This window comes from Oncorhynchus mykiss, chromosome 13, assembly GCF_013265735.2.
Source record: "Oncorhynchus mykiss isolate Arlee chromosome 13, USDA_OmykA_1.1, whole genome shotgun sequence".
NCBI lineage: Eukaryota > Metazoa > Chordata > Actinopteri > Salmoniformes > Salmonidae > Oncorhynchus > Oncorhynchus mykiss.
In genome coordinates, this window is record NC_048577.1 from 49,340,959 (window position 1) to 49,361,287 (window position 20,329).

The 20,329-nt window shown below is 46.5% G+C and overlaps 1 protein-coding gene across 3 annotated transcripts; it reads right to left on the bottom strand.

Moving 5' to 3' along the window:
- Positions 1-5,581: 5,581 nt before the first annotated feature.
- Positions 5,582-20,276, bottom strand: setd1a (SET domain containing 1A, histone lysine methyltransferase). Of its 3 annotated transcripts, none has more exons than XM_036941392.1 (21): positions 19,993-20,276; positions 18,965-19,109; positions 18,769-18,867; positions 18,389-18,659; positions 18,067-18,191; positions 17,645-17,901; positions 15,768-17,466; positions 14,684-15,628; positions 13,646-13,819; positions 13,347-13,428; positions 13,091-13,251; positions 12,746-12,782; positions 12,410-12,602; positions 12,194-12,249; positions 10,764-12,091; positions 10,007-10,352; positions 9,431-9,612; positions 8,897-9,007; positions 8,403-8,522; positions 8,081-8,218; positions 5,582-7,855 (listed from the first exon to the last, which is right to left on the bottom strand). In XM_036941392.1, the coding sequence occupies exons 2-21, from the start codon at positions 19,100-19,102 to the stop codon at positions 7,682-7,684; spliced, it is 6,636 nt and encodes a 2,211-aa protein (XP_036797287.1). In that variant the 5' UTR covers positions 19,103-19,109; positions 19,993-20,276; the 3' UTR covers positions 5,582-7,681. The 3 variants fall into 3 exon arrangements, with proteins under 3 accessions (XP_036797287.1, XP_036797288.1, XP_036797286.1); XM_036941393.1 differs by lacking the exon at positions 19,993-20,276 and adding an exon at positions 19,320-19,983 and having other exon boundaries at positions 10,007-10,349; XM_036941391.1 differs by lacking the exon at positions 19,993-20,276 and adding an exon at positions 19,320-19,981.
- Positions 20,277-20,329: the final 53 nt, after the last annotated feature.

Genomic DNA, 20,329 nt, shown 5'->3' on the forward strand with positions numbered 1-20,329 from the left:
GGTATTGGAAACTCTTTCAATGTTATAAATTGTTCATATGTGAGAATATTACCCTTGTGGTCGAAAACATGAAGAACAAAGTCAATATTCCTCTCATGCCAGCTGGGGTAGAACAATGACTTATTCCTTACAGTTATGTCTGAATTATTCAACAAGAGAGCTTTATGTGGGGAAAAATTGTGCAGGAAACAGATGTGCAGGAATCAGATGACAGATGTATTCCTAAATATTTAACACAGTCCTTTACAGGAATATTTTCTATTTGTTTATCATCAGAGTCAAATTTTCACAGAATCCCAAAAATTTAAGAGACCTAAAGAGAAATTCATGTTCAATTGTGTCAAAGGCTTTACGGAAGTCCAAAAATAAGACAACTGAGTCAATTGCATCTGAATAATCTATAAGGTCCAAGACTAAACGAATGTTAGAGCTTATGTGACGGCCCTTCATAAACCCTGTTTGAGTCTCATTTATAATGGTATCTATTTCTTTCTTTAAACTTTTGGCATAAACCAGAGCAATCAATTTGTAATCAATATTTAATAAAGTAATTGGTCTCCAATTGTCAATGAGAGAAGGGTCTTTATCGGGCTTCGGAATCAATGAAATAAGGCCCAGTTTCATAGTGGAGACTGTTCCCCCACGTTTAATGTAATCTTGAAACATTAAAAAATCGGGTCTTCTAGTAACTCCCAAAACTGTCTATAGAATTCAACAGACAGGCCATCTGGGCCAGGTGATGTGCCTTTTTTCATTGAATTCAGAGCCTCTCTAATTTCTTCAGTTGACACAGGTGAATCGCAAACTGAGTGGAAATCATCCTCAATTACAGGGACATAATTCTGAATGTGGCAAATGTAGCTTTCACAACCATCTTCCTGAAATTGAGAGCTGCAAATGTTTTCATAAAAGGAATTGACAAATGATGATATTGTAATGGGATCTTTGCATAAAACATTGTTAATTCTGAGTGCAGTTATAGATGTTCTTTTGTAGTTTCTCTTTTCAAGTGCAAAAAAGAAACTAGTGTTTCTTTCCCCCTCTTCAATACATTTTGCTCTTGACCTTACAAATGCACCCTTTGCCAGATCCGTGTAAAGCTGTTCTAATTCTAGTTGTAAAGACTTGAATAGACTCCTCTTCTTCAGATAGATTATCTTTCTTTAGAAAACTGTCAAACTTGCTCATCATCTCCTTTTCTCTATGGTTCTTTAAGTGCATCAGCTCTTTGGCGCGTTTAATGACTACCACTCTGACTTTATATTTGAAAAATTCCCATCTACTTCCATGACCCAAGTCTTTTAATGCAAAAATATCTTCAGCTAACGATTTGATGTTTTCAATGAGAGTAGTATCTTTAAGAAGTGTATTGTTTAATTTCCAATATCCTCGAGTACCTTTTGATTTTTTAGTAGCTTGTAAACTCAGGGAAATCAAGTGATGATCAGAAAAGGGAGCCAATTGATGATCTACATTTATAACAAATTGTAACAAAAAGGGGGACATTAGGAATAAATCTATTCTAGATTTACTTGACATAGTTTTGTTGGTCCAGGTGTTGTAGCCCTTTGCATGCGGATTGAAATAACGCCAAGCATCCTCAGCACAGAGACCCTTGCATAATGTAGTGATAATATTGCTATTTTGAGGGCTTTGACTCGTTGTAGAAGGAAAACGATCAGCAGATGCATCAGGTGTTTCATTCAAATCCCCTGAAATAATTAGAAAAGCCTCTATTTGATGCTTAAATCCTGTACTTTCCTGGTAAATTGGGTAAAAAGGGTCTTATTTGGAGAATGTGAGTTATGTCCGTAGCGCTGAGGAAAGATTGACCCAACACAAGCAGTCATATTTTCTAATAACTAGGTAAAACACTTTATAGAAATCGAAAGTAATCCGACGATTAGTTTCAGCGCGCAGCCATGCATTTCTTCCTCACAGAAACCGAAGATATTAAGAGAAGACGAGATGAGTTTGGTCTGTTTGTGTTGAAGGGGTGTGTCATCTACCGTTGTTCACCTCCCACCATTAATTTCCGGAAGTCCTCAAAAAATTAGTGAACTCTTACTCACCTCATTTTGTTATAACATCTTTGGTCAAACAGACATGAAACCCAGAATGCATTGTATGTCAACAAACATGGCTACACAGCGGGAATTAGCTTAGCTCATCATAATCAGTACAACCTTCAAAAAAGTATTTTACACACATAATATGTGCCCATTACAATCTGTGCAAGAATCGGAATGCATGATTTGTCACCTAGAATTGAAAACATGTGAATAAAACCGTAAATACACAAATAATTGCCACACAAAACATTTTCTGATAGTGATTTATTGATACAAGTGGCGCGTGCTGGCAGTCAACCACGTAACCTCCCACTCTGCGCCATTCCGTGTTGTTGTTTATGTATGTAACTAGTGAGCTAAGCTGTAGCATTAACAATGCCTTTCAAAAGGAGACAACTCACAAATGTGGAAATTCGGGAGATTTTTTAAAATTCTGACAATGAGTCTGAGTATGAAAGTCAGGAATCATATTCTGACAGTGACAGTGAGGAGCTGCCCCCCAACCTTGTAGCAATTGAGAACCCTGAATCTGAATTTCCCTTGTCCACTGACGAAGTACCAGGTCCCTTTGAAGATGCTGGTGGTGATGGAGGCAGACCGACAGTGGATGAAGTACAGGAGTTCTGTGGTAGCAGGATGGCCACCAGTCATTTCACCCCTCCTGGCCCTGCTGTTTGCTTTGACGAGTCCCAGTCTGGAGTGCAACGCCCCTTGCCATTTCCAACTTAGGCAGAGTGCTTCAAGTTGTTTCTGACAGAGGAGCTGGTGGGAGACATAGTTGAGGAGACCAATCGCTATGCCTTAGAGCTACAGGAGAAGAGAGAGCCAGGAGTGAGGGGGAAACTCGCTAAATGGGTGACAACCACAATTAGTGAAATGTATACCTTCCTGGTGACAGTCCTTCTCATGGGAATAGTAAAGAAGAACTCCCTAAGAGAATACTGGAGCACAGATCTTATGTTTGCAACTCTCTCCTTTGCCACCCTCTTTTCCCAAGACCGCTTCCTAGTTCTGCTGCGATGCCTGCATTTCGTCAACAATGCTACTGCCATCCTAAGTCACACGTTATACAAAATAAGAAATGTTCTTATCAGCCTGACATCAGCATTTGGTCGGGTCTTTGTGCCATACAAGGACCTATGCATTGATGAGTCCCTGATGTTATGGAAAGGTAGGCTGGCGTTCCGTCAATATATTCCCTCCAAAAGGCACAGGTTTGGAGTCAATTTCTTTGTCATGTGCGACGTGAAGACAGGATTTGTCCAGGAAATTATAGTTTACACAGGGTCCGCCACTGACATCAAACATTATGAGGGGCTTGGGGTGTCAGGGTCCGTGGTGATGACCATGCTGTCTCCTCATCTCGGCAAGGAACACACTTTGTACGTGGACAATTGGTACAGCAGTCCCACACTCTTCCAGCATCTGCTCTCCAACAGCACAGGGGCCTGTGGCACAGTCAGGTCGAACAGAAAGGGGATGCCAGCATTCGGATGCAGGAAGATGCAGAGAGGGGAGGTGGAGTTCCAGGAGAACGGTCAACAGCTGGCAGTAAAGTGGCATGACAAGCGAGACGTCCATGTCCTCTCCACTGTCCATACAGCAACCATGTCGGCCACAGGGAAGGTGGACCACCTGACGGGAGAGAGATTGATCAAACCAGATTGTGTGCTTGATTATAACCTGAAAATGGGGGCCGTGGATAAGGCGGACATGATAAACAGCTTTGTGGAATGCACTCGGAAAACGAACAAGTGGTATAAGAATATATTTTTCCATCTGATCGACACTGCTGTCCTCAACGGCAGCATAGTTCACCGCCAACTAACAGGTGAGATGATTACTGAACAAGGTATTTTTGTAATTGGATGTACAGTTCACATACAAATCCATTATGCAACTATAGTGACAATATCTCACCCACCTACCCACTGCCTCATCATCCTCTAACTTTCCTCATCCTCCCCACTCCCTCATAGGTAAAGTAATTACCTACCAAAAATACAGAGAGAACCTCATGAGAGCTGCTGGAGGAGCACCACACCCCTCGGCGCCCATCCACTGGGGGTCGTCCTGCTGTAGACAATCCCCTACGCCTCACTGCACTGCATTTCCCTGCAAAGTGCTTCTCAAGGTAGTCGCACACGGAGGCATTGCAAAGTCTGCCTGTCTGGCGCCAGGAGAAGTAAGCAGAGGAAGATGACAAAATACATGTGTTTAGCTTGTGATACACCTCTATGTATTTCACCATGCTTTGAGGAGTATCACATGCTCAAGCATTATTGAGCACATCTGTAGCAATAAGTGACTGACTGACCTGACAGGTGACTTAACAGGTGACCAGGCATGATACTATGCCTTTAGAGATGGGGGTGGAAATGCAGTTGTTGTTCAGTCACTGCATGGATATTAAATATGTGTTTTGCATATTCAGTTTTTGTCCTCTAGTAAAACAAGTTGTTGAACCAACTACCAATACTGCAATAAAATAGATGAGTATTACATATTGGCATATGTGTTTTCTTGCTGTGTTTTCATCCAGTAAAACTGTTAAGGAGTGTACGTTAGCATACAAAAGCTGTCCTCATTCTTCAGCTCCAAAGATGTCCAGTGCATTTGACCGCTGCACCACTTGGGAGTCATAAGGCCATGTAGCTTCAAAATACAACAAGATAATACTTCTCTGACTCAATTAGCATTGTTTTACAGAGCTAATAGAAGAATGTGGCTACATAAGCACGATTGACTATAACACCATAAAGGTTATAAAATGAGTAACGTTACCTCACGTGTCCGCGGTGATAAAGAATATACACAAATATATTATGCTCCATACATACAGTACGCTACAATAGAAATGTGGAATGGAAAATGTGAACACGTGTGCAGATACTGTTCTGACAGGAGAGGAGCAAATGTCTGCAGACCTGAACTGCACTAACAATTGGGAAGTGCTTGGGAAATTTTGTCCGTGTCAGAAATGTCCCAAAAATGTAATTGTCCGCAAAAGTAAAAATGACTATTTTTATGTGAATGAATGAGGCGGAACACACCTAAATTCAAACTGTTTTTAGAAAATAAAAACTTGTTAGAAAATCATTTGAAATTGAAGTTGAAACAACCTATAAATATGAACAGGCTGCGTGCTTTAGTTTGAGGACAGCGCGGATAAAATGTACTGTTACGTATCAATCACATTCTGGAATGGAGAACATTCTAACATCACGTGGATAAAAAAAAAACTCACGCTGGGTCGACCGTTAGAGATATTTGGAACTCACGCATGAAAGGGCTAGGAACGTTATCTTTTTTGCCGACACATTCAACCGTTGTTGCGCTTTCGTAAATTCCTCAGTTATTCTGCACTCCGGCACACTTGGACGAGAGTGCTCTGAAATCGCATTAGATAGCCAGAATGAATATAACAACACCTATAGACAACCCAGGGGCTAGGGGAAATCCTGACACTAAACCAAGGCTTTAAAAAAACCCAAAGCTTTCACTTTTTCTACAAAATATTTTAATGCACCATTAATAAAAGAGTCCAACGCATTAATACAAGAGAAATATTGCAAATAATATTAAAATCAAATTAAAAGGAAAAACAAAAAAGAACAATGGAAGGTATGTACAGTTTTCCTCATGGGAAGTAGGAAAGGAACAACGTATTTACAGACTGGAACCAGTGTGTTTCTACGAGAAACAAACACTTCTACAATATGTACATTTGTCAGAACTTTTTTCCCATCTTTTTATTTTTAAAGTTAGAGGTTGGTTTGTACTGAAAATCGCCTGTTGCAAAAAGAAATATAGATAACTTTTCTGCTGTGGAAGGAAGAGAACATGGAGGGGCCTTGTGACATTTAAAACATCTAAATCAAAGATTAAAACTTGGGACAGCGACTGCTTGAGTTGAGAGAGCATGAATAACAGTGAAAAATGACCCCTCGAGATCGACTTAACTAGAAACTAGATTTACCAGATCTGATCTACACATAAGTTAACCCTTTAAAACCATTCAGAACACACACTCAATGACTAAGTCCAACATACACAGACCTCAACACTTGTATAAGGGTCAATGGGGCAGAGATATGTTCGGGCTCCCGAGTAGCGCAGCGGTCTAAGGCACTGCATCTCAGTGCAAGAGACGTCACTACAGTCCCTGGTTTCGATTACAGGCTGTATCACATCCGGCCGTGATTGGGAGTCCCATAGGGTGGCGCACAATTGGCCCAGTGTCGAGCCGGGTAGGCCATCATTGTAAATAAGAATTTGCTCTTAACTGACTTGCCTAGTTAAATAAAGGTTACATTTAAATTAAAAACATTTTTTGAACAGATTTGTCTGTAATGGTTTGCCAAATAAGGGAGATTTCATAGAAACATTTTTCCTGACAAGTGTGCCTTGACCATGTCATACAAAAAGCACAGACAACCTGACATTTGCAGGTTGTTCAATAGCACAAAACTACTAATTGACAGTGAGAGCACATTCACACGACAGGAATAAAAACTTACTCGCTTCCGTAAGAATACATTCTCTTAAAACACACACACACACACACAGATACACATGGGTCAGGTCCTTTCTCTGCTTCCTAACGTGAGGAGGGACAACATCACAATGGGGAAAGGGGAACGTAAAAGGAACAAACAAAGCATTCCAAATTGAGATAAACCTGCAGACTAAAACTCAGCAGCTATCTGAAGCTTTAAAGATAAACTGATGTGACGCCATAGACTATTTCCTCTACAAATGATTTGTTCTTATGTAGCATGGTGAAAAACAAATATTGAAGTCTATGGTCTCTCCTCCAAACAAACTGGTGAGGGGAGTCACGCACCCACCTACAGCTCACGCAACTAAATCAGAACAAGAATAGTAATAAGAATATGCAATACTATAAAATGACAAAGCTCTAACAATCTTCATTTTTGGAAATCTTGCATAACTGAAGTCCCAATGGATTAGTGTGTAACTAACACTGCGCTGCGAACGAACGCCTTTAAAACCCTGAATATGTTTGTAAATCCTGTGCGTCTATGTGCGGATTGGTTTGTGTGGGCAGAGGGTTTGGGTTAGCGGAAGCTTCCGGACCACTCCCTATCTGTGCGGAGGCAGACAAGACACACAAAACCAGTTCTGATAGGTTACGGTTGCATTCTCTATTCCAAGGAAAGGCTGTTGGCAGGGGGGGAAAAAATGTCCACCCTTGACCAAACGGGAACAAGTGGTCCTAAGTTATTAAATCCTGCTACAGCGGAGACTAATGCTGCATTTCAGGGGTTTGGGGTACAGGAGAGGGGGCCCGATTATTAATCACACCCCTGGGAAGGAGAGTCTCACAGCCCCTAAGATAATAAACCATAACCCCAGGTAAATTAAAGCGTGTGAACAGTGCAAACGTTGCATGTCTCTCTCTCTGTTTTCTGGATATGGTACAGACAACTGTTTGACAGTCTGGAGGAGCAGGTGGGCTTTGGGGTCTGGAGGGGGGCTGTTGGTGGTGGGTGTGGCTTTGTCCTTGGTTATAGTCAGGGGTTGTGGTGCGGGGACAGGAGGGACTGAAATGGGGTACTGCCGCATGAGTGGTCATGCTGTGGTATCTAGTTGAGCGTCCCACGGCAGTTCTCTGTTCCACACAGACAGGGAATCTTATTTTCCTCTAGAGGGAACTTGTAGTCGTAGGTAATCTCTTCATTCATGCCAATGGCCTGCTTGGAGTAGATCACGATCTTCTTCTGGGATTCTATGGTGATCACCTTTGCATAGCAGTTAGGCTGGGGAAGGAAGAGGACAGAGACCAGTTATAGGTAATACAAAGAAAACAAAACAACTTAATTAAGAGGATCTTACCAGTCAATGTTACTGTGAACATTGTGTGTGTATCAGAGTCACTAAATATCTATGATGGAAATGTGTGTTTTTCTATTTAGTCTTCACGTTGCTTCACTCCATTGTTATATCCTGTATTGTTTTGCTTGTGCAGATATAGGCTGACTCACAGTGCAGCAGTGGTTGATGAAGCGTGCCAGGTTGCCTAACTTGGTAGCATCAATGATGGTGTCGTGGTCCACTCTGAACAGGTAGCTGCTCCCAATGCCCTGCTGGGCATAACGCTTCTCTCTGTTGTCAGCCACCATCTGGCAAAAAAACGGGCACAAACAGTCAAACAATGATGCCAGCTGAACACCCAGGAAAGACTAACACTGATGTTTGCCATGTGTCTATTGCTAATGCTATGACACCACACTATGGATGAATGAAGTACAGACTAGAATATGGCCCTAGACACATACAGTCCTCAAGCAGTACAATGACCAGTACCTGTCTAATATTCTGGCCCACATACTCAATGACCATCTCGTCAGCAGCAATGGGTTCCATGGTGAACAGGCCCCATTCATGGATCCTACTGCGGCCAAATCGAAGCTTCTTCTTCCGGAACTGAGGAAGGAAGCAAGAGTTAGTGCCATAGTGGTGCAATAATTTAGTTACTCTAGTCCAGGGTTTCACAAACTCAGTTCCACCCCCCCAGCACTACACAACTGATTAAAATAACCAACTCATCAAGCTTTGTCTAGACAACCGGATTGAATGTACTATCAGCCTTCCCTCTAGATTTCACCATAGTCCTGGATCAAAGTCTCATTTTCAACACACTGGCATGGGTTTAAAGGGTCACGGTCTCATTACACAGTAACAGAAGTGAGTTCTCAGAATGAAACCCATGGGAAATAACATGGTGGTTGAAGAGCAGAGGTAACACAGCAGTTACATAATATCAGTGGTACACACAGTTTCAGGCTGCTGTTGTGTACCTTGAGCTGATTGAGTTTGAGCAGGTCAGAGTCCATGACTGCAGGGATGCCTATGGCACTGAGGAGGCGGCGCTGCTCCGACCGTCTCTCTGACAGCAGCCGGTTTGAGCCCTGAGGGGGAGGACAGGAGGAGAGTTACATTGGGCCAGTGACACACACACGGTGACACACATCATCACATGGCCTCGATGTAAATACTACTGAGTGAGAGGCACTTTGCCCTAAACGCCCAATATCGTGTTAAGCGAGTTAATTTTCATTGCCTCGAGCAGACGCAGCAAAGCTGTTGAATACATCTGCATGACAAACTCTGTGGGACTTCCTACAGCATTGTGAAGCATATGCTAAAATAAGAAATACACTACTTGTTCACCAACTTCCCTGTATTCAATGACCAAAGGTCATCAATCGTATTGGAACAAAACCTGTGACCACAGAGACAATGACAAGCAACAACATGACACCATTGTAGGAAAAGCCAGAGACTATATATAATATAAAAAGTAGAGAGATGGTAAAGAGAGGTGTGCGTACCGAGGCGTCGTAGTCGGCAGCCTCCAGTAGGGCCTGCTCAGGCAGTTCCAGATCCAGGTAGACATCCTTCTCCTTCCTGCTGATGGCGTAGTAGCCCTCGCTCCTGGCACAGCCTGTCACGTGCTCCCGCAGCTGCCCGTCTGCACTCTTCTTCTTACGCCGCGGGTTGGGGATGTTGGTAAGTGCAGGCCATACGTTAAGGCTAACAACAGTTACTGATGAACACACACCAGTCCATCTAAATACACATGCATCATTACACACCATTTCATCTACTTCCACCACAGGAGGTTGGTGGCACCTTAATTGGGGAGGATGGGCTTGTGGTAATGGCTGGAGTGGAATAAGTGGAATGGTATCAAATAAATCAATCACATGGTTTCCAGGTGATTGATGCCATTCTATTTGCGCCACACTCCTCTCAGAAGCCTCCACTGACTTCCACATACTGGTACATTACTTAAAAACACAGCATAACTGTTCATAAGAGGCATCAACACATGGAATATCCTAAACCACAAGCAGGGCTTCTAACCCTCATTCCAAACCCCCTGCCCTGCCAGTAGTAAAGGATATCAGTGTGGTGGACCCAGTGTGTGTCGTTGAGCCAGTCGGTGCTGTGGTCGTCCTGCAGCAGCTTCTCGTAGGTTGTCTTCAGCAGCGTCATGTCCTCCATGTCTAGACCAGAGTTCCAGATGTCGTACAGGATGGTCATCTGCTCAAACTCGCTGCGCTGGTCAAACGTGACGGGCTCCGGGGCAGGGATGGGCTTGGGCCAACGCTGCGACGAAGTCAACCCGGCCTCCTGGAGGAAGAGGCGCTCGCTCTTCCTCACATCGTCCCACTCTTCCTCGTCCTCCGTGTTAGACAGCTCACCCGGCTCCAGCTGCTCCACGTCCACATCCTCCTCCAGGTCCACCTCCTGACAGGAACCGGGGACAGGAAGAGGGAGAGAGTGGGAGAGGGACAGGAACAAGGAGAGAGTGGGAGATGTCAACTCAGGAACTAAAATTAGCCTGTAACAGGTTTTTAAATACTGGTCAAATCAGGCCATAGGGTGGGACTTTCTAGATTAGACTGTAATTTACTAGTAATTTGTTTGACATTATTAATATATATTTACATGACAATTTGACCATGTAACTGTCAAGCTGTGAAACTTTATGCAATTGAGGAAAGACATTGCTTTGCATGTCATTTTAAGATGACAAAGTTACAGTAAATGTAAGCTGTGGTTGAGCAATCCCCTATATTTACATGTTGTTGACACACCATGCTCAACACTTCTTAGTTGTGACACTTGACTCAAGCACAAACCCACAAAACCTCACACCTCTAGTTTCCTCTTCTGTTTCTTGGTCTGATGTTCCTTCTGCTTTTTCGTTTGCTGCAACTCCAGATTTTCCTTATCTTTCCTCCTCCTCTTCTTGTTCTTCTCTTTCCCCATCTCCTCCAGTTCACTGCCCTTCGCCACCATTCCCTTCCTCTTGTCTGATGGGGTGAGAGATGTCAGCACAGAGGCCTTGGCCATGTCTCCATCCTCACACAGCAGCCCCATGCCAGACAGGTACTCAGCCTGGTGTCTGTCCCTAGAGGGCAGGGGTTCCCCTATGACCTCCTCAGGAGCTTCCAGCACCCCAGAGATGGCGTGATGGTTGAAGTCTGCAGGGAGGAGCACCCCAGACTCCTGTTTGGAGACACTCCTCTTTTGGGCAGGGATGAGGTGGAAGGGGGCTTTGGAATAGTTGTGCTCCTGCAGGGTAGACAGGCCCTGTGGGTCCATAACCAGGGAGAGGGCTTTGGGAGAGAGGAGCATCTCCTCCTCCATCTTCTGCTCCTCTGCCTCGTCTGACGTCTCCGTCTCCTCTGAGTCTCCAGCATCTGGGGCCAGCTTCAGGGCCACATCAGCCAGGACAGACAGATCAGCCGTGGGGGCCGAGCCCAGCTGTAGCAGGCTGGATGCTCCCAGCTGCTCACTGAGTCTCAGCCTCTGCAGTCCCTCTTCCTCCTCCTCCTCCTCCTCCTCCTCTCTGAGGGTGTTGAAAGAGGGGGGAGGGGTGGGGATCGACAGGCTGACAGTCCTGGGGCGTCCCCTGCCCCGGCCCTTTGTGACAGGGGGCGGGGCCTCCTCGAAGGCCATCTTGACCATGGAAGCGTGGTCCAGGGGGAGGTTCTGCACGGTGCGACACACCCACACTGGAGCGGGGGATTTGGGGGTGGCCCCCCGTTTGTTGGGGGACTTGGTGGGGGTGATTGGGGGGGACACCAGGACAGGGCTCTTTTTTGAGTCTTCGGGGCGTACAGGCGAGGGAACAGTGAGAACAGGGGAGGGAGAGAGGGCATTGCCTTCGCCTGGTTTGGAGGCAAAGGGGAGGAGTGAGAGAGTCTTGGAGGGGGTGGTTCCAGGTATGGAGGCGATGAAAATGGAGTCTGGAAGGTGAGATTTCATGTGGGACAAGAGAGGAGAGGCAGTGGAGGGAGGTGGGGACAAGGGGACAGTTGGAAGGTGGGGTTTGTAGTCGCTCTCCCCGGTAGAGAACGAGACGGTCTTCCTTCGCTTCTTGAGAGGAGGCACAATGACAATTGGGGAGGAGGGACGGGGGGCTGGAGGACGAGCGTTTGAGCTGAGTGTTGATGAATCCTTCTTGCTGGCAGCAATTTCTGAGATATGGGCACATATTTAAATTATGAATCAGGAGAAAAACATTGGCACTTGCCATGGAAATGAACATCCATAACAGAGAAATTAAATGTGTGACTAACCAGCTTTGATCTCGGCGCTGAGCGGTGCCTTTGGAACAGCAGCTGCAGACTTTTCTCTAGAGTGCACAACAAGTGGAATGGTCAGTATCAACCCAGACACACATTGAGCAACAAATCAAGTTTCAATAAAGACACTTCCATAGGAAATATATAGAAAACATTTTGGATACTTATATACAGGTATATTCAACAACAGGAACACTGTTCAAAATGTACCGGTCATCCCCCTTCTCTGTGTCCAGAGCTGTGCTGTCCATCGTAGATTCATCCATGGTGTCCAGTCCACTGCCGGCCTGCTCTCCTTCCTCCTCATCTTCAGAGGAAGAGGAGGATGATGATGTTGAGGAGGAAGAACTCTCTGTGGATGAGGAGAGGCTCTCATCATCGCTGTCCGCACTCAAAGCCTCATCTGAAGAAAGAAGTGAGATGAAGTGAGAGATTAAGTGAGAGAAAGTGAGAGATAAGATGGCATGATGTAAAAGGTAGATAAGAATGCCTGTGAGGGGGGCACATTGGCTTCAATAAGGATAACATGAAGAATGCTTGATTTACCTTCAGACCCCTTGTCACTTCCCTCCTCCTCATCCTCCTACAGAGAGGAACAGAAGGACAGTTTGTGATAATATACAACAGTGTCTCAGGTTCAATCCAAGTCAATGAAGCCAAAGTACAGCAGAGTATGAAGAGGCACACAGTGAAATGCTGCCATCTAGCCAGCACTATGGGGAAATACAACAACACTGCAAATATGTACTGCTTGCGGAAATCATCAACGGATTAGAAGAATCATGCATTATTGTTTCTGTAGCCATTTATTCAATTTGAGATAAGATAAACTTTATAATGTGGAGAAACATTAATTTCATGCTAAATTATCCCTTGCACATGCACACACACCTTATCTGAAGAAGAACCATCAGAAGTCTCTTCTCCTTCGCTGTCCAGGTCCCAAGGTTTACGACTTCTCGTCTTCTTCTTCCTCCGCCTGCTGTCCCTCTCAGCCCTGTGGCCCTCCCCATCTGCCATTCTTCCCTCTAGACCCTTGTCATGGTACGAGTCTGGGGGGAGGAGAGAGATGGTGAGCCAACATAGGAAACACAAAGACGGTCGGTGACAAATCCCCAAAGGAGGGGGTCATTGATGAAAAGCTCACCTTCGTCGTCATCCTCTGGCGGTGTCTTGGGTCTCTTCATCTCTCCTACCTCTGCTAGCTCCAGAGGTTCTTTCCTCTTCACCTGGACACAATACACACAGACAGTTAATATCATGGTACGTTATGGTGGAAAAAATCCCTAAGTGAATGGCTGGATACATTGGAGTAATATCTCTTCATGAACATGTATTAGTGTAATGTCTATACATCTCTATTTCCTATGCTCAGTACAAAAATGTATGTACATCAGTAACGGACAATTGCCGAGTTCCAACTGTTGCCTCTGTGTACTTGTTTACCTTGAATGATGGTAGTCGTAGAGCCCCTCTCAGTGAGAAGCCTTCCATTCCTCCACTCTTGGCCCAGTCCACCAGAGACATGAGGGGCTCCCGGGGCTTGCTGCTGGCCTTGTTCTCCTCCTTCTTGTCCTCGTCCCTCACTGCAGCCACACCCCGAACCATGGTCTGGAACGGCTGGGGAGGGAGGATAGATGTGTATTTACAAAAGTCAATGGGTGTCATGGCAAATCAAATAATGGGTTTTTAAAAAACAATAACAGGAAAACCATGTGCGACTTGTAAAACGGAAATCAGAAACCCATTTAAATTGACCAGATGGGTATACTACGCTAGCTATATCTAATCAGTTTTCTGAAGCTAGCCAGCTTCAATTAGCTTCACATTCCAGCTCAGATGTCATCCATAATACAACGGTGGATATTGCTTGTCAGCCTGTCGCTAACTCTAGCAGGCTTGTAACTGCGCGTGGATGTCGCACGTAAATAATCAAACAACGAACTCGTCGAGACAATACTGAAACATCAATCCATGGGCGAGTAAGTGACACATTTGAATTTGTCCCAAAATCAAATTGCAAGAAAGGTTATCTTGCAAATTCAGCAGGCTATGGTGTTAATGTCATCTTTGGTGTGCTTATCAATGCACAAACACCTTTTTCCCAAATCCTATAGATAAAAGTTTCAAATGCATTCTGTCATTACTAATTGTAATGTGATAGGTATTTTAACATTTATGTTTAACATACAAAAAAACATTTGATTAATAAAATGAGGGGGATGATGGAGGGAGGGAATCTGATTTATTTGGTCCTCAACTCATGGCAGACACTTCATTCGGGATAAATGGAGTTAGCCCTGAGTTAGTCTGCAGGTTAGTTCTGAAGGATTCGTTGCTGAAGGGTGAGTCACTTTCATGGTACCAGTTATCCCGAGTTGAACTCAAGGGTTGACCAAAGTTACCTCACTAACTCCTCAAACCAGGTATGTAGTATAGGCCAATTTTTCTGTGCTTTCTGAACATGTTGTTCCACTCTCTTACCTTGGCTTTGGTCTCCTTGCGCTCCCACCACTCGTCAAAGGTTCCAAAGGCGATGTTCTCCACCATCTTGCGGTTGAGGTCCCTCTGCATGATGCTCTTCATCTCCTGGATGAGGGTGGCCAGCACCAGCTGCACTGTGGCCTCGTGGGGGTTCTCTGTTAGCAGGGGCATTTGGGGGTCTCCCTCCGCCCCGTACTGGGCCTCTCCCCCCACAGGAGGCATAGTCCCATAGGGCGGAGGGGTGTGGTACGCGTAGTGTTCGGGTAAGACATGCGGGGCCCAGCCCGTGTGTGGAGGGGGGATGGCGTGGTGGTGGGGCATCTGAGAGGGGCCAGGGTAGGCGTAGGGCATGTGGGGGGGCATGTAGTGCTGATCCTGCTCATAGCCACCCCCTTCTTGGTCCATGTAGGGGTGGTGGGGGTGTGAGGGAGGGGGCATGGAGTGGTAGTAGTCTGAAGGGGGGGCGTCGCCAGGGGCAGCGGTGCCATTAGAGGAGGACATCCTCAGCTGGTGCAGCCGACTCAGCATCTGGGTCTGCATCTGGAAGGACATGGGGGCTCCGCCACTGTACTGGTTCATCAGCTCCATACTGCTGGCATAGTCATACATGTGTGGGGGCATGTGAGGAGGGTACTCAGGGTGCAGCTCCATGTGGCCCAGCGGTGGGGGGATGCAGGGGGGTGGAGGGGGCTGCAGGGAAAAGCCTGGGGGAGGGAGGTGAGAGGGGTAAGAGGGGATGGGTGGAGCAGGCATGGACGTGCCAAAGTGCTGTGTGGGGTCAGAGGGGGAGGTAGAGGGGTCTGTCTGGGAGGGCAGGGGGGCCTGGGATGAAGATGGAGAAGAGACGGAGGAAGGAGTGGCGTGGTGGGTGGTCACTGCTGTAATGGTGTGTTCTTCATCCTCGTCGGAGATCTCCATGTCTTCCCCAGAGGAATGAGGGGATGACTGCAGAAAGGAAAGAGGAGAGAATTCCCAATTTCCCCACACTCTTGCATCAACTGACAATCCCTGCTAACAATACACCAATGTTTCCATACAATCTGATTCCTACAATATTTCCATTAACAGAGTAAGATGTTCTTACCTGACTCTTTCCGTTGTAGGGGGGTGTCTGTGCCCCTTGTCTGGTCCTTGGATCAATAGGCTCAGGTTGGGCTGTCTCCTGCTGCAGAGGTCCTGTTCCATGGAGACTAGTATGGTTATCTGTGGTGGGGACACAGGGAGAGAAGGTGGAGGAGGAGGGGGCTTGTGCTACTACAGTGGGACTCTTCCTCCCCTCTCCCCCCGTTCTCTGCTTCCTCCCTCTACGGCCATCTCTATCCCTCTCTCCTTTCCTCCTCTGCTGGCCTCCACCATCTCCTCCTTGTCTCCTCCGCCTGTCTTTCTCCCCATCCTGCTCCCTCTGCTTATTGCTCCTGCCCTCGCCTGCTGCTCCTCCCTCTCCTGCTGCTGCCACCTTCTCTCTCTGCCTTTCTTCCTTTCTGTCCTCTCCCTCATCTTCATCAGAGGGCAGGAAGGAGAACTTAGCTTTCTGCTCTTTCAGGAGCATTTCAATACGAGAGTCTAAGCTGCTGCTGTGGTAGACAAATGGCAGGCTCTCATTGGTGGAATCTGGCTCCGGGGAGGAAGAGTCTCGCTGGGGGGGTGGGGAGAGGGAAGTGGAGGAGGGGAGATGGTGTGGGAGGGAGGTGGAGGAGGGTGAAGTGGAGGAGGAAGCGATGGAGGAGTGGGGTGGAGAAGAGGGAGGGGTGGAGGGATGCTGAGGAGGGGGAGGTGGGGTGGTGGGCCGGCGTTTGGGCTTGGTCCACGTCTCCTCTCTGGCTGGGCTCTCCTGGCCAAAGTCAAGGGCGCTGAGCGTCTCTGCTACAGCCGCCGCTATCACAGAGGCAGGGGGCAGGGGAGGTGGTGGAGGGGGCGGCAGAGGGGTGTGGTGGGACCGGGGGTCCTTGTCAGACACAGACCCCCTCTCCCCAGAACCAGCACCACTAGGCTGGGCACGATACACTGAGGAGGGCTCTAAGCGGGAGGAGACAGAGGGGTTGTGGGGAGGGGGTTGGTCTTTGGAGGAAGAGTAGGAGGGGTAGGCAGATGGAGGCGGGGACAGGCTGTTGGAGGAGGAGCGGTGGGAGTTGGAGTTGAATCTGGGGTCGGAGCTGTTTGAGTAGTCGCTGTCTCTGTCCCTCTCCCTGCTGTCTCGGTCGTGGCTGCTCCGTCGCCGGCTGCTGCTACTACTACTGCTGTGATTGTGCGAGTGGTGGTTACGGTGTCTGCCGTGTTCTCTGGAGCCCAGGCTGTCCCGTCTGTAGCCCCTCTCCCTCTCTGAGTGATGCGAGTGGTGAGAATACTTGGAGGAAGAGTTGGCCTCCTGGTAAGATGACCTTCTAGAGCCAATCCCACCGGCACTGTGCCGCCCTCCTGAGTCCCTGTCCCGCTCTCTGTCCCTCTCTCTGTCCCGGTCTGCCAGAGGGGGCTGCTCGTACTGGGGTGCAAGAGGTGGGGGAGGCATTGCAGGGTGGTGTGCCATGTGCTGTCCAGCCCCTCCAGCATTTGGGTATGTGGGGTAGAGCGGGGGCTCGTTAGGACGAAAAGGGCCGGTAGGGGGGTATGTGGGGCGACACCTTTGGTAGAGGTCTTGAGGAGGTGCATGGGGGTCTTCCGAGTACCGGGGAGCTTTGTATGCCCCGACTGAGGAGGAGACGGTAGAGGAGGAGCAGGAGGAGGATGGAAGCATGTCCTGGGGAGGGTAGCCACTGGTCAACGGGCCAGCACTGTATCCAACTTGTCTAAGAAACAAAAGGAGAAAGAGGGTTCATAGAGGGTTTATATATAACACAAGTTACCACATTGACTATTACTATCCTAATAAAGAGAAATGTGTATACCTTTTTGGAATGACAAACACATTTTTGGATAAATTAACAACTGAGCTATTATGCAGGGTGTTTGTTCCCCAATACTGACCTGGCAACAGCGTAGCCCGAGTCCTGTGAGACAGAGCGAGGGGTGTAGGGCGTTCCTCCTCCCTGCGAGGAAGCGGAGGAGCCTGGGGTGTAGGGCCCCCCCATGGAGGAGGGGGTCGTGTCTAGACGCTGCTCACTGAAGCCTGTGTCCACAGAGCAGGGGGTGGTGCTCCCAGGGGTGAGAGCCGGTACCCCTGCAGCCAAGCCCGCAGCCAGGCCAGCTATCTCAGAGGACAGTCTCCGCCTGATATCTGACGACTGCACAGACAGAGAGGAACAGGAAGATGGGAGAATTAGATAGAGAAAGTAAAACACATTACACAGTAGAAAATTATGAAAGCCTCTCAAGAATGATGGACCATAAAGGTAAATCCTCCATGAAAATGTCAGTAGATGGTTGTGATGAGCCCTTGGTGAGTGTACCGTGTCTGGTTGTGTTGGCGCTGGGGGCTGGAACCGCTCTGTCAGGGCCTTGCCTCCTGTGGGCACAGTCTGGGGCGTGTAGGAGCCACTCACTATCAGGTCATAATACTTCTGCCTCTGCTGGCCTGCAGATACACACAAACATACCCATAAGACAAGGATGTAGCTAATATCTTCACCAAATTCTAATGTGACAACAATTATGTCTCCATAAAACACCTCTATACTTCAATAGTAATTGCAATAGAAGTTTTTTTCTATACAAAATAGATGTATATATCAAATCAAACCACAGATATTAAGCCATGAATCCATGTCATACCTTTGATGTCCAGCTGAGCGTGAATGATGTTACCCATGACGGAGGTGTTGTGCAGCTGTTTGACCGTGTCCTTCGCCCCCCTGGTGCTGGTGAAGAGCACACGGGCCAGGCCCAGGTGCTTACGGGTCTTGGGGTGAAACAATATCTCCATCTCCTCCACCTCTCCAAACTTTGCGCACATCTCAGCCAGGAAGGGTTCCTTGATGTTGTCATTGAGGCGAGCGAAGGTCACCTCCTTGAGGGGAATGGGGCCCACGTAGAACTCATCCAGCTTTGGGAACAAAATAAGGAAATTAGAGATAGCATGCTACAGTGCAGCTTTTGGAGAGTGAGGCTGGTGTGAGTGTATGATGAGTCAGCAAGTTAGTTAGGGTTCTAACTTTGAACTTGGGCACTGGCAGGGCCATCTCTGTGTGCCTGGACCAGATTCTACGAGGTCGAGGGTCCCGCAAATCTCCCACTGGGGGGAACCCCGAGTCCTGGAGAGATGACAAGTAAAAGGCTCATGTTACAATTCAGGACATGTACAACAACCCTACTCCAAAATAAACAAAGTTATGTAAAAACAATACCAACCGGCACACTGAAATGCACCCCATCATATCGGTATATTTTGTTGTTAACCCTCCGGGTGGCGGGGTCTTGGACGAGCTTATAGCTCTTCCATTGCAAACTGAGAGCTCGTTGTGTATCCGGCTCACTGTCTGGATCCATGCTATAACTGGAAGAGTGAAGTGGGAGATGCAACTGAATTAAGTGTTTTGTCACTAACGTTACCATCATTTTGTATCCTCATAACAGGCACAAGTATACATGATGCTAGCTATATACTCGTATTTGGTTAAATAAACCATGTTAAAAAAAAACTTATTTGATAAAACAGCTCACATCAATGTAGCGTCAAACGTCAGTTCTTGTCATGATAACCTACCTCTGGCATACTGTAAACTCGCTCCAGCCTGGTGCTGCTGTCAAAACAATGACAACGTCACACGCTAGCTAGCTGTGTTTTGATAGGATTACACTATTTTCAATCCGCTAGTTATGATTTAGATAACTATGGTAGCTTATTGTAACGTTCGTTATATACTTCGGATCACCTTGACTAACTAGCTCTATCATAAATAGATTAGCATGTGTAGCTAGCGTTAGCTGCTACCATACTCAGTTTCATTTAACAAGTTAGCATGTTACCTAGCTAGCTATTCAAATCCCAACTAGCGAGTTAAGTTTCATAAATTTGAAAGTGGTTATTCAAAATATTACTTCTGTACAACGATGCAAATATCGACCTAAGTTAGCTTGCTAAACGTCATTCACTCGCCTAACCGAACCTGCCTCTTTCAAACCGATTGCCCGTTTCATCCGAAACTACCAACCCGCTGCTCAAGTGAAGCTAGGCCTAGGACGAACGGGGAAAAACACTGAGTACCAAACTGAAAAGATAACTCCGTTTTTGCCAGTGGGCACAATAGCTCAGTTATAACAATGTCGATACTTTCCCGGTGCTGTGTAGTTACCATACAAAGCGTAATATTTCACTAAATATTTGTTTATGTCCTACAACAAAATAATGTTAAACGAGCGGCCATCGCGTAACAAACCTGAAAGCCTCGCCTGCACTCCATCAGTCTTTGCTAATTCATTTCGTCATTCGAAGTCAGCACTTTCCTCACAATCCATCCAGATCCATGAAAATATAGGGAACAGTCAACTCAGTCAAAATACAAACGTCCCCGACTAAAAATATATTACATTTTTTTCTGTTGGATGTGCCTACTACATACAGGTAGCTATAGGATTTTAAAAACATTTCTCTTGTCTATGACTACTTGTGGCGAATCTACGGATCAATGTTTCAGATGTGGCCTTAGAGATACCCATTCCACATGCTATAACTTGCAGGACATTGACACAGAAAAATGTATTATTTAATTATCC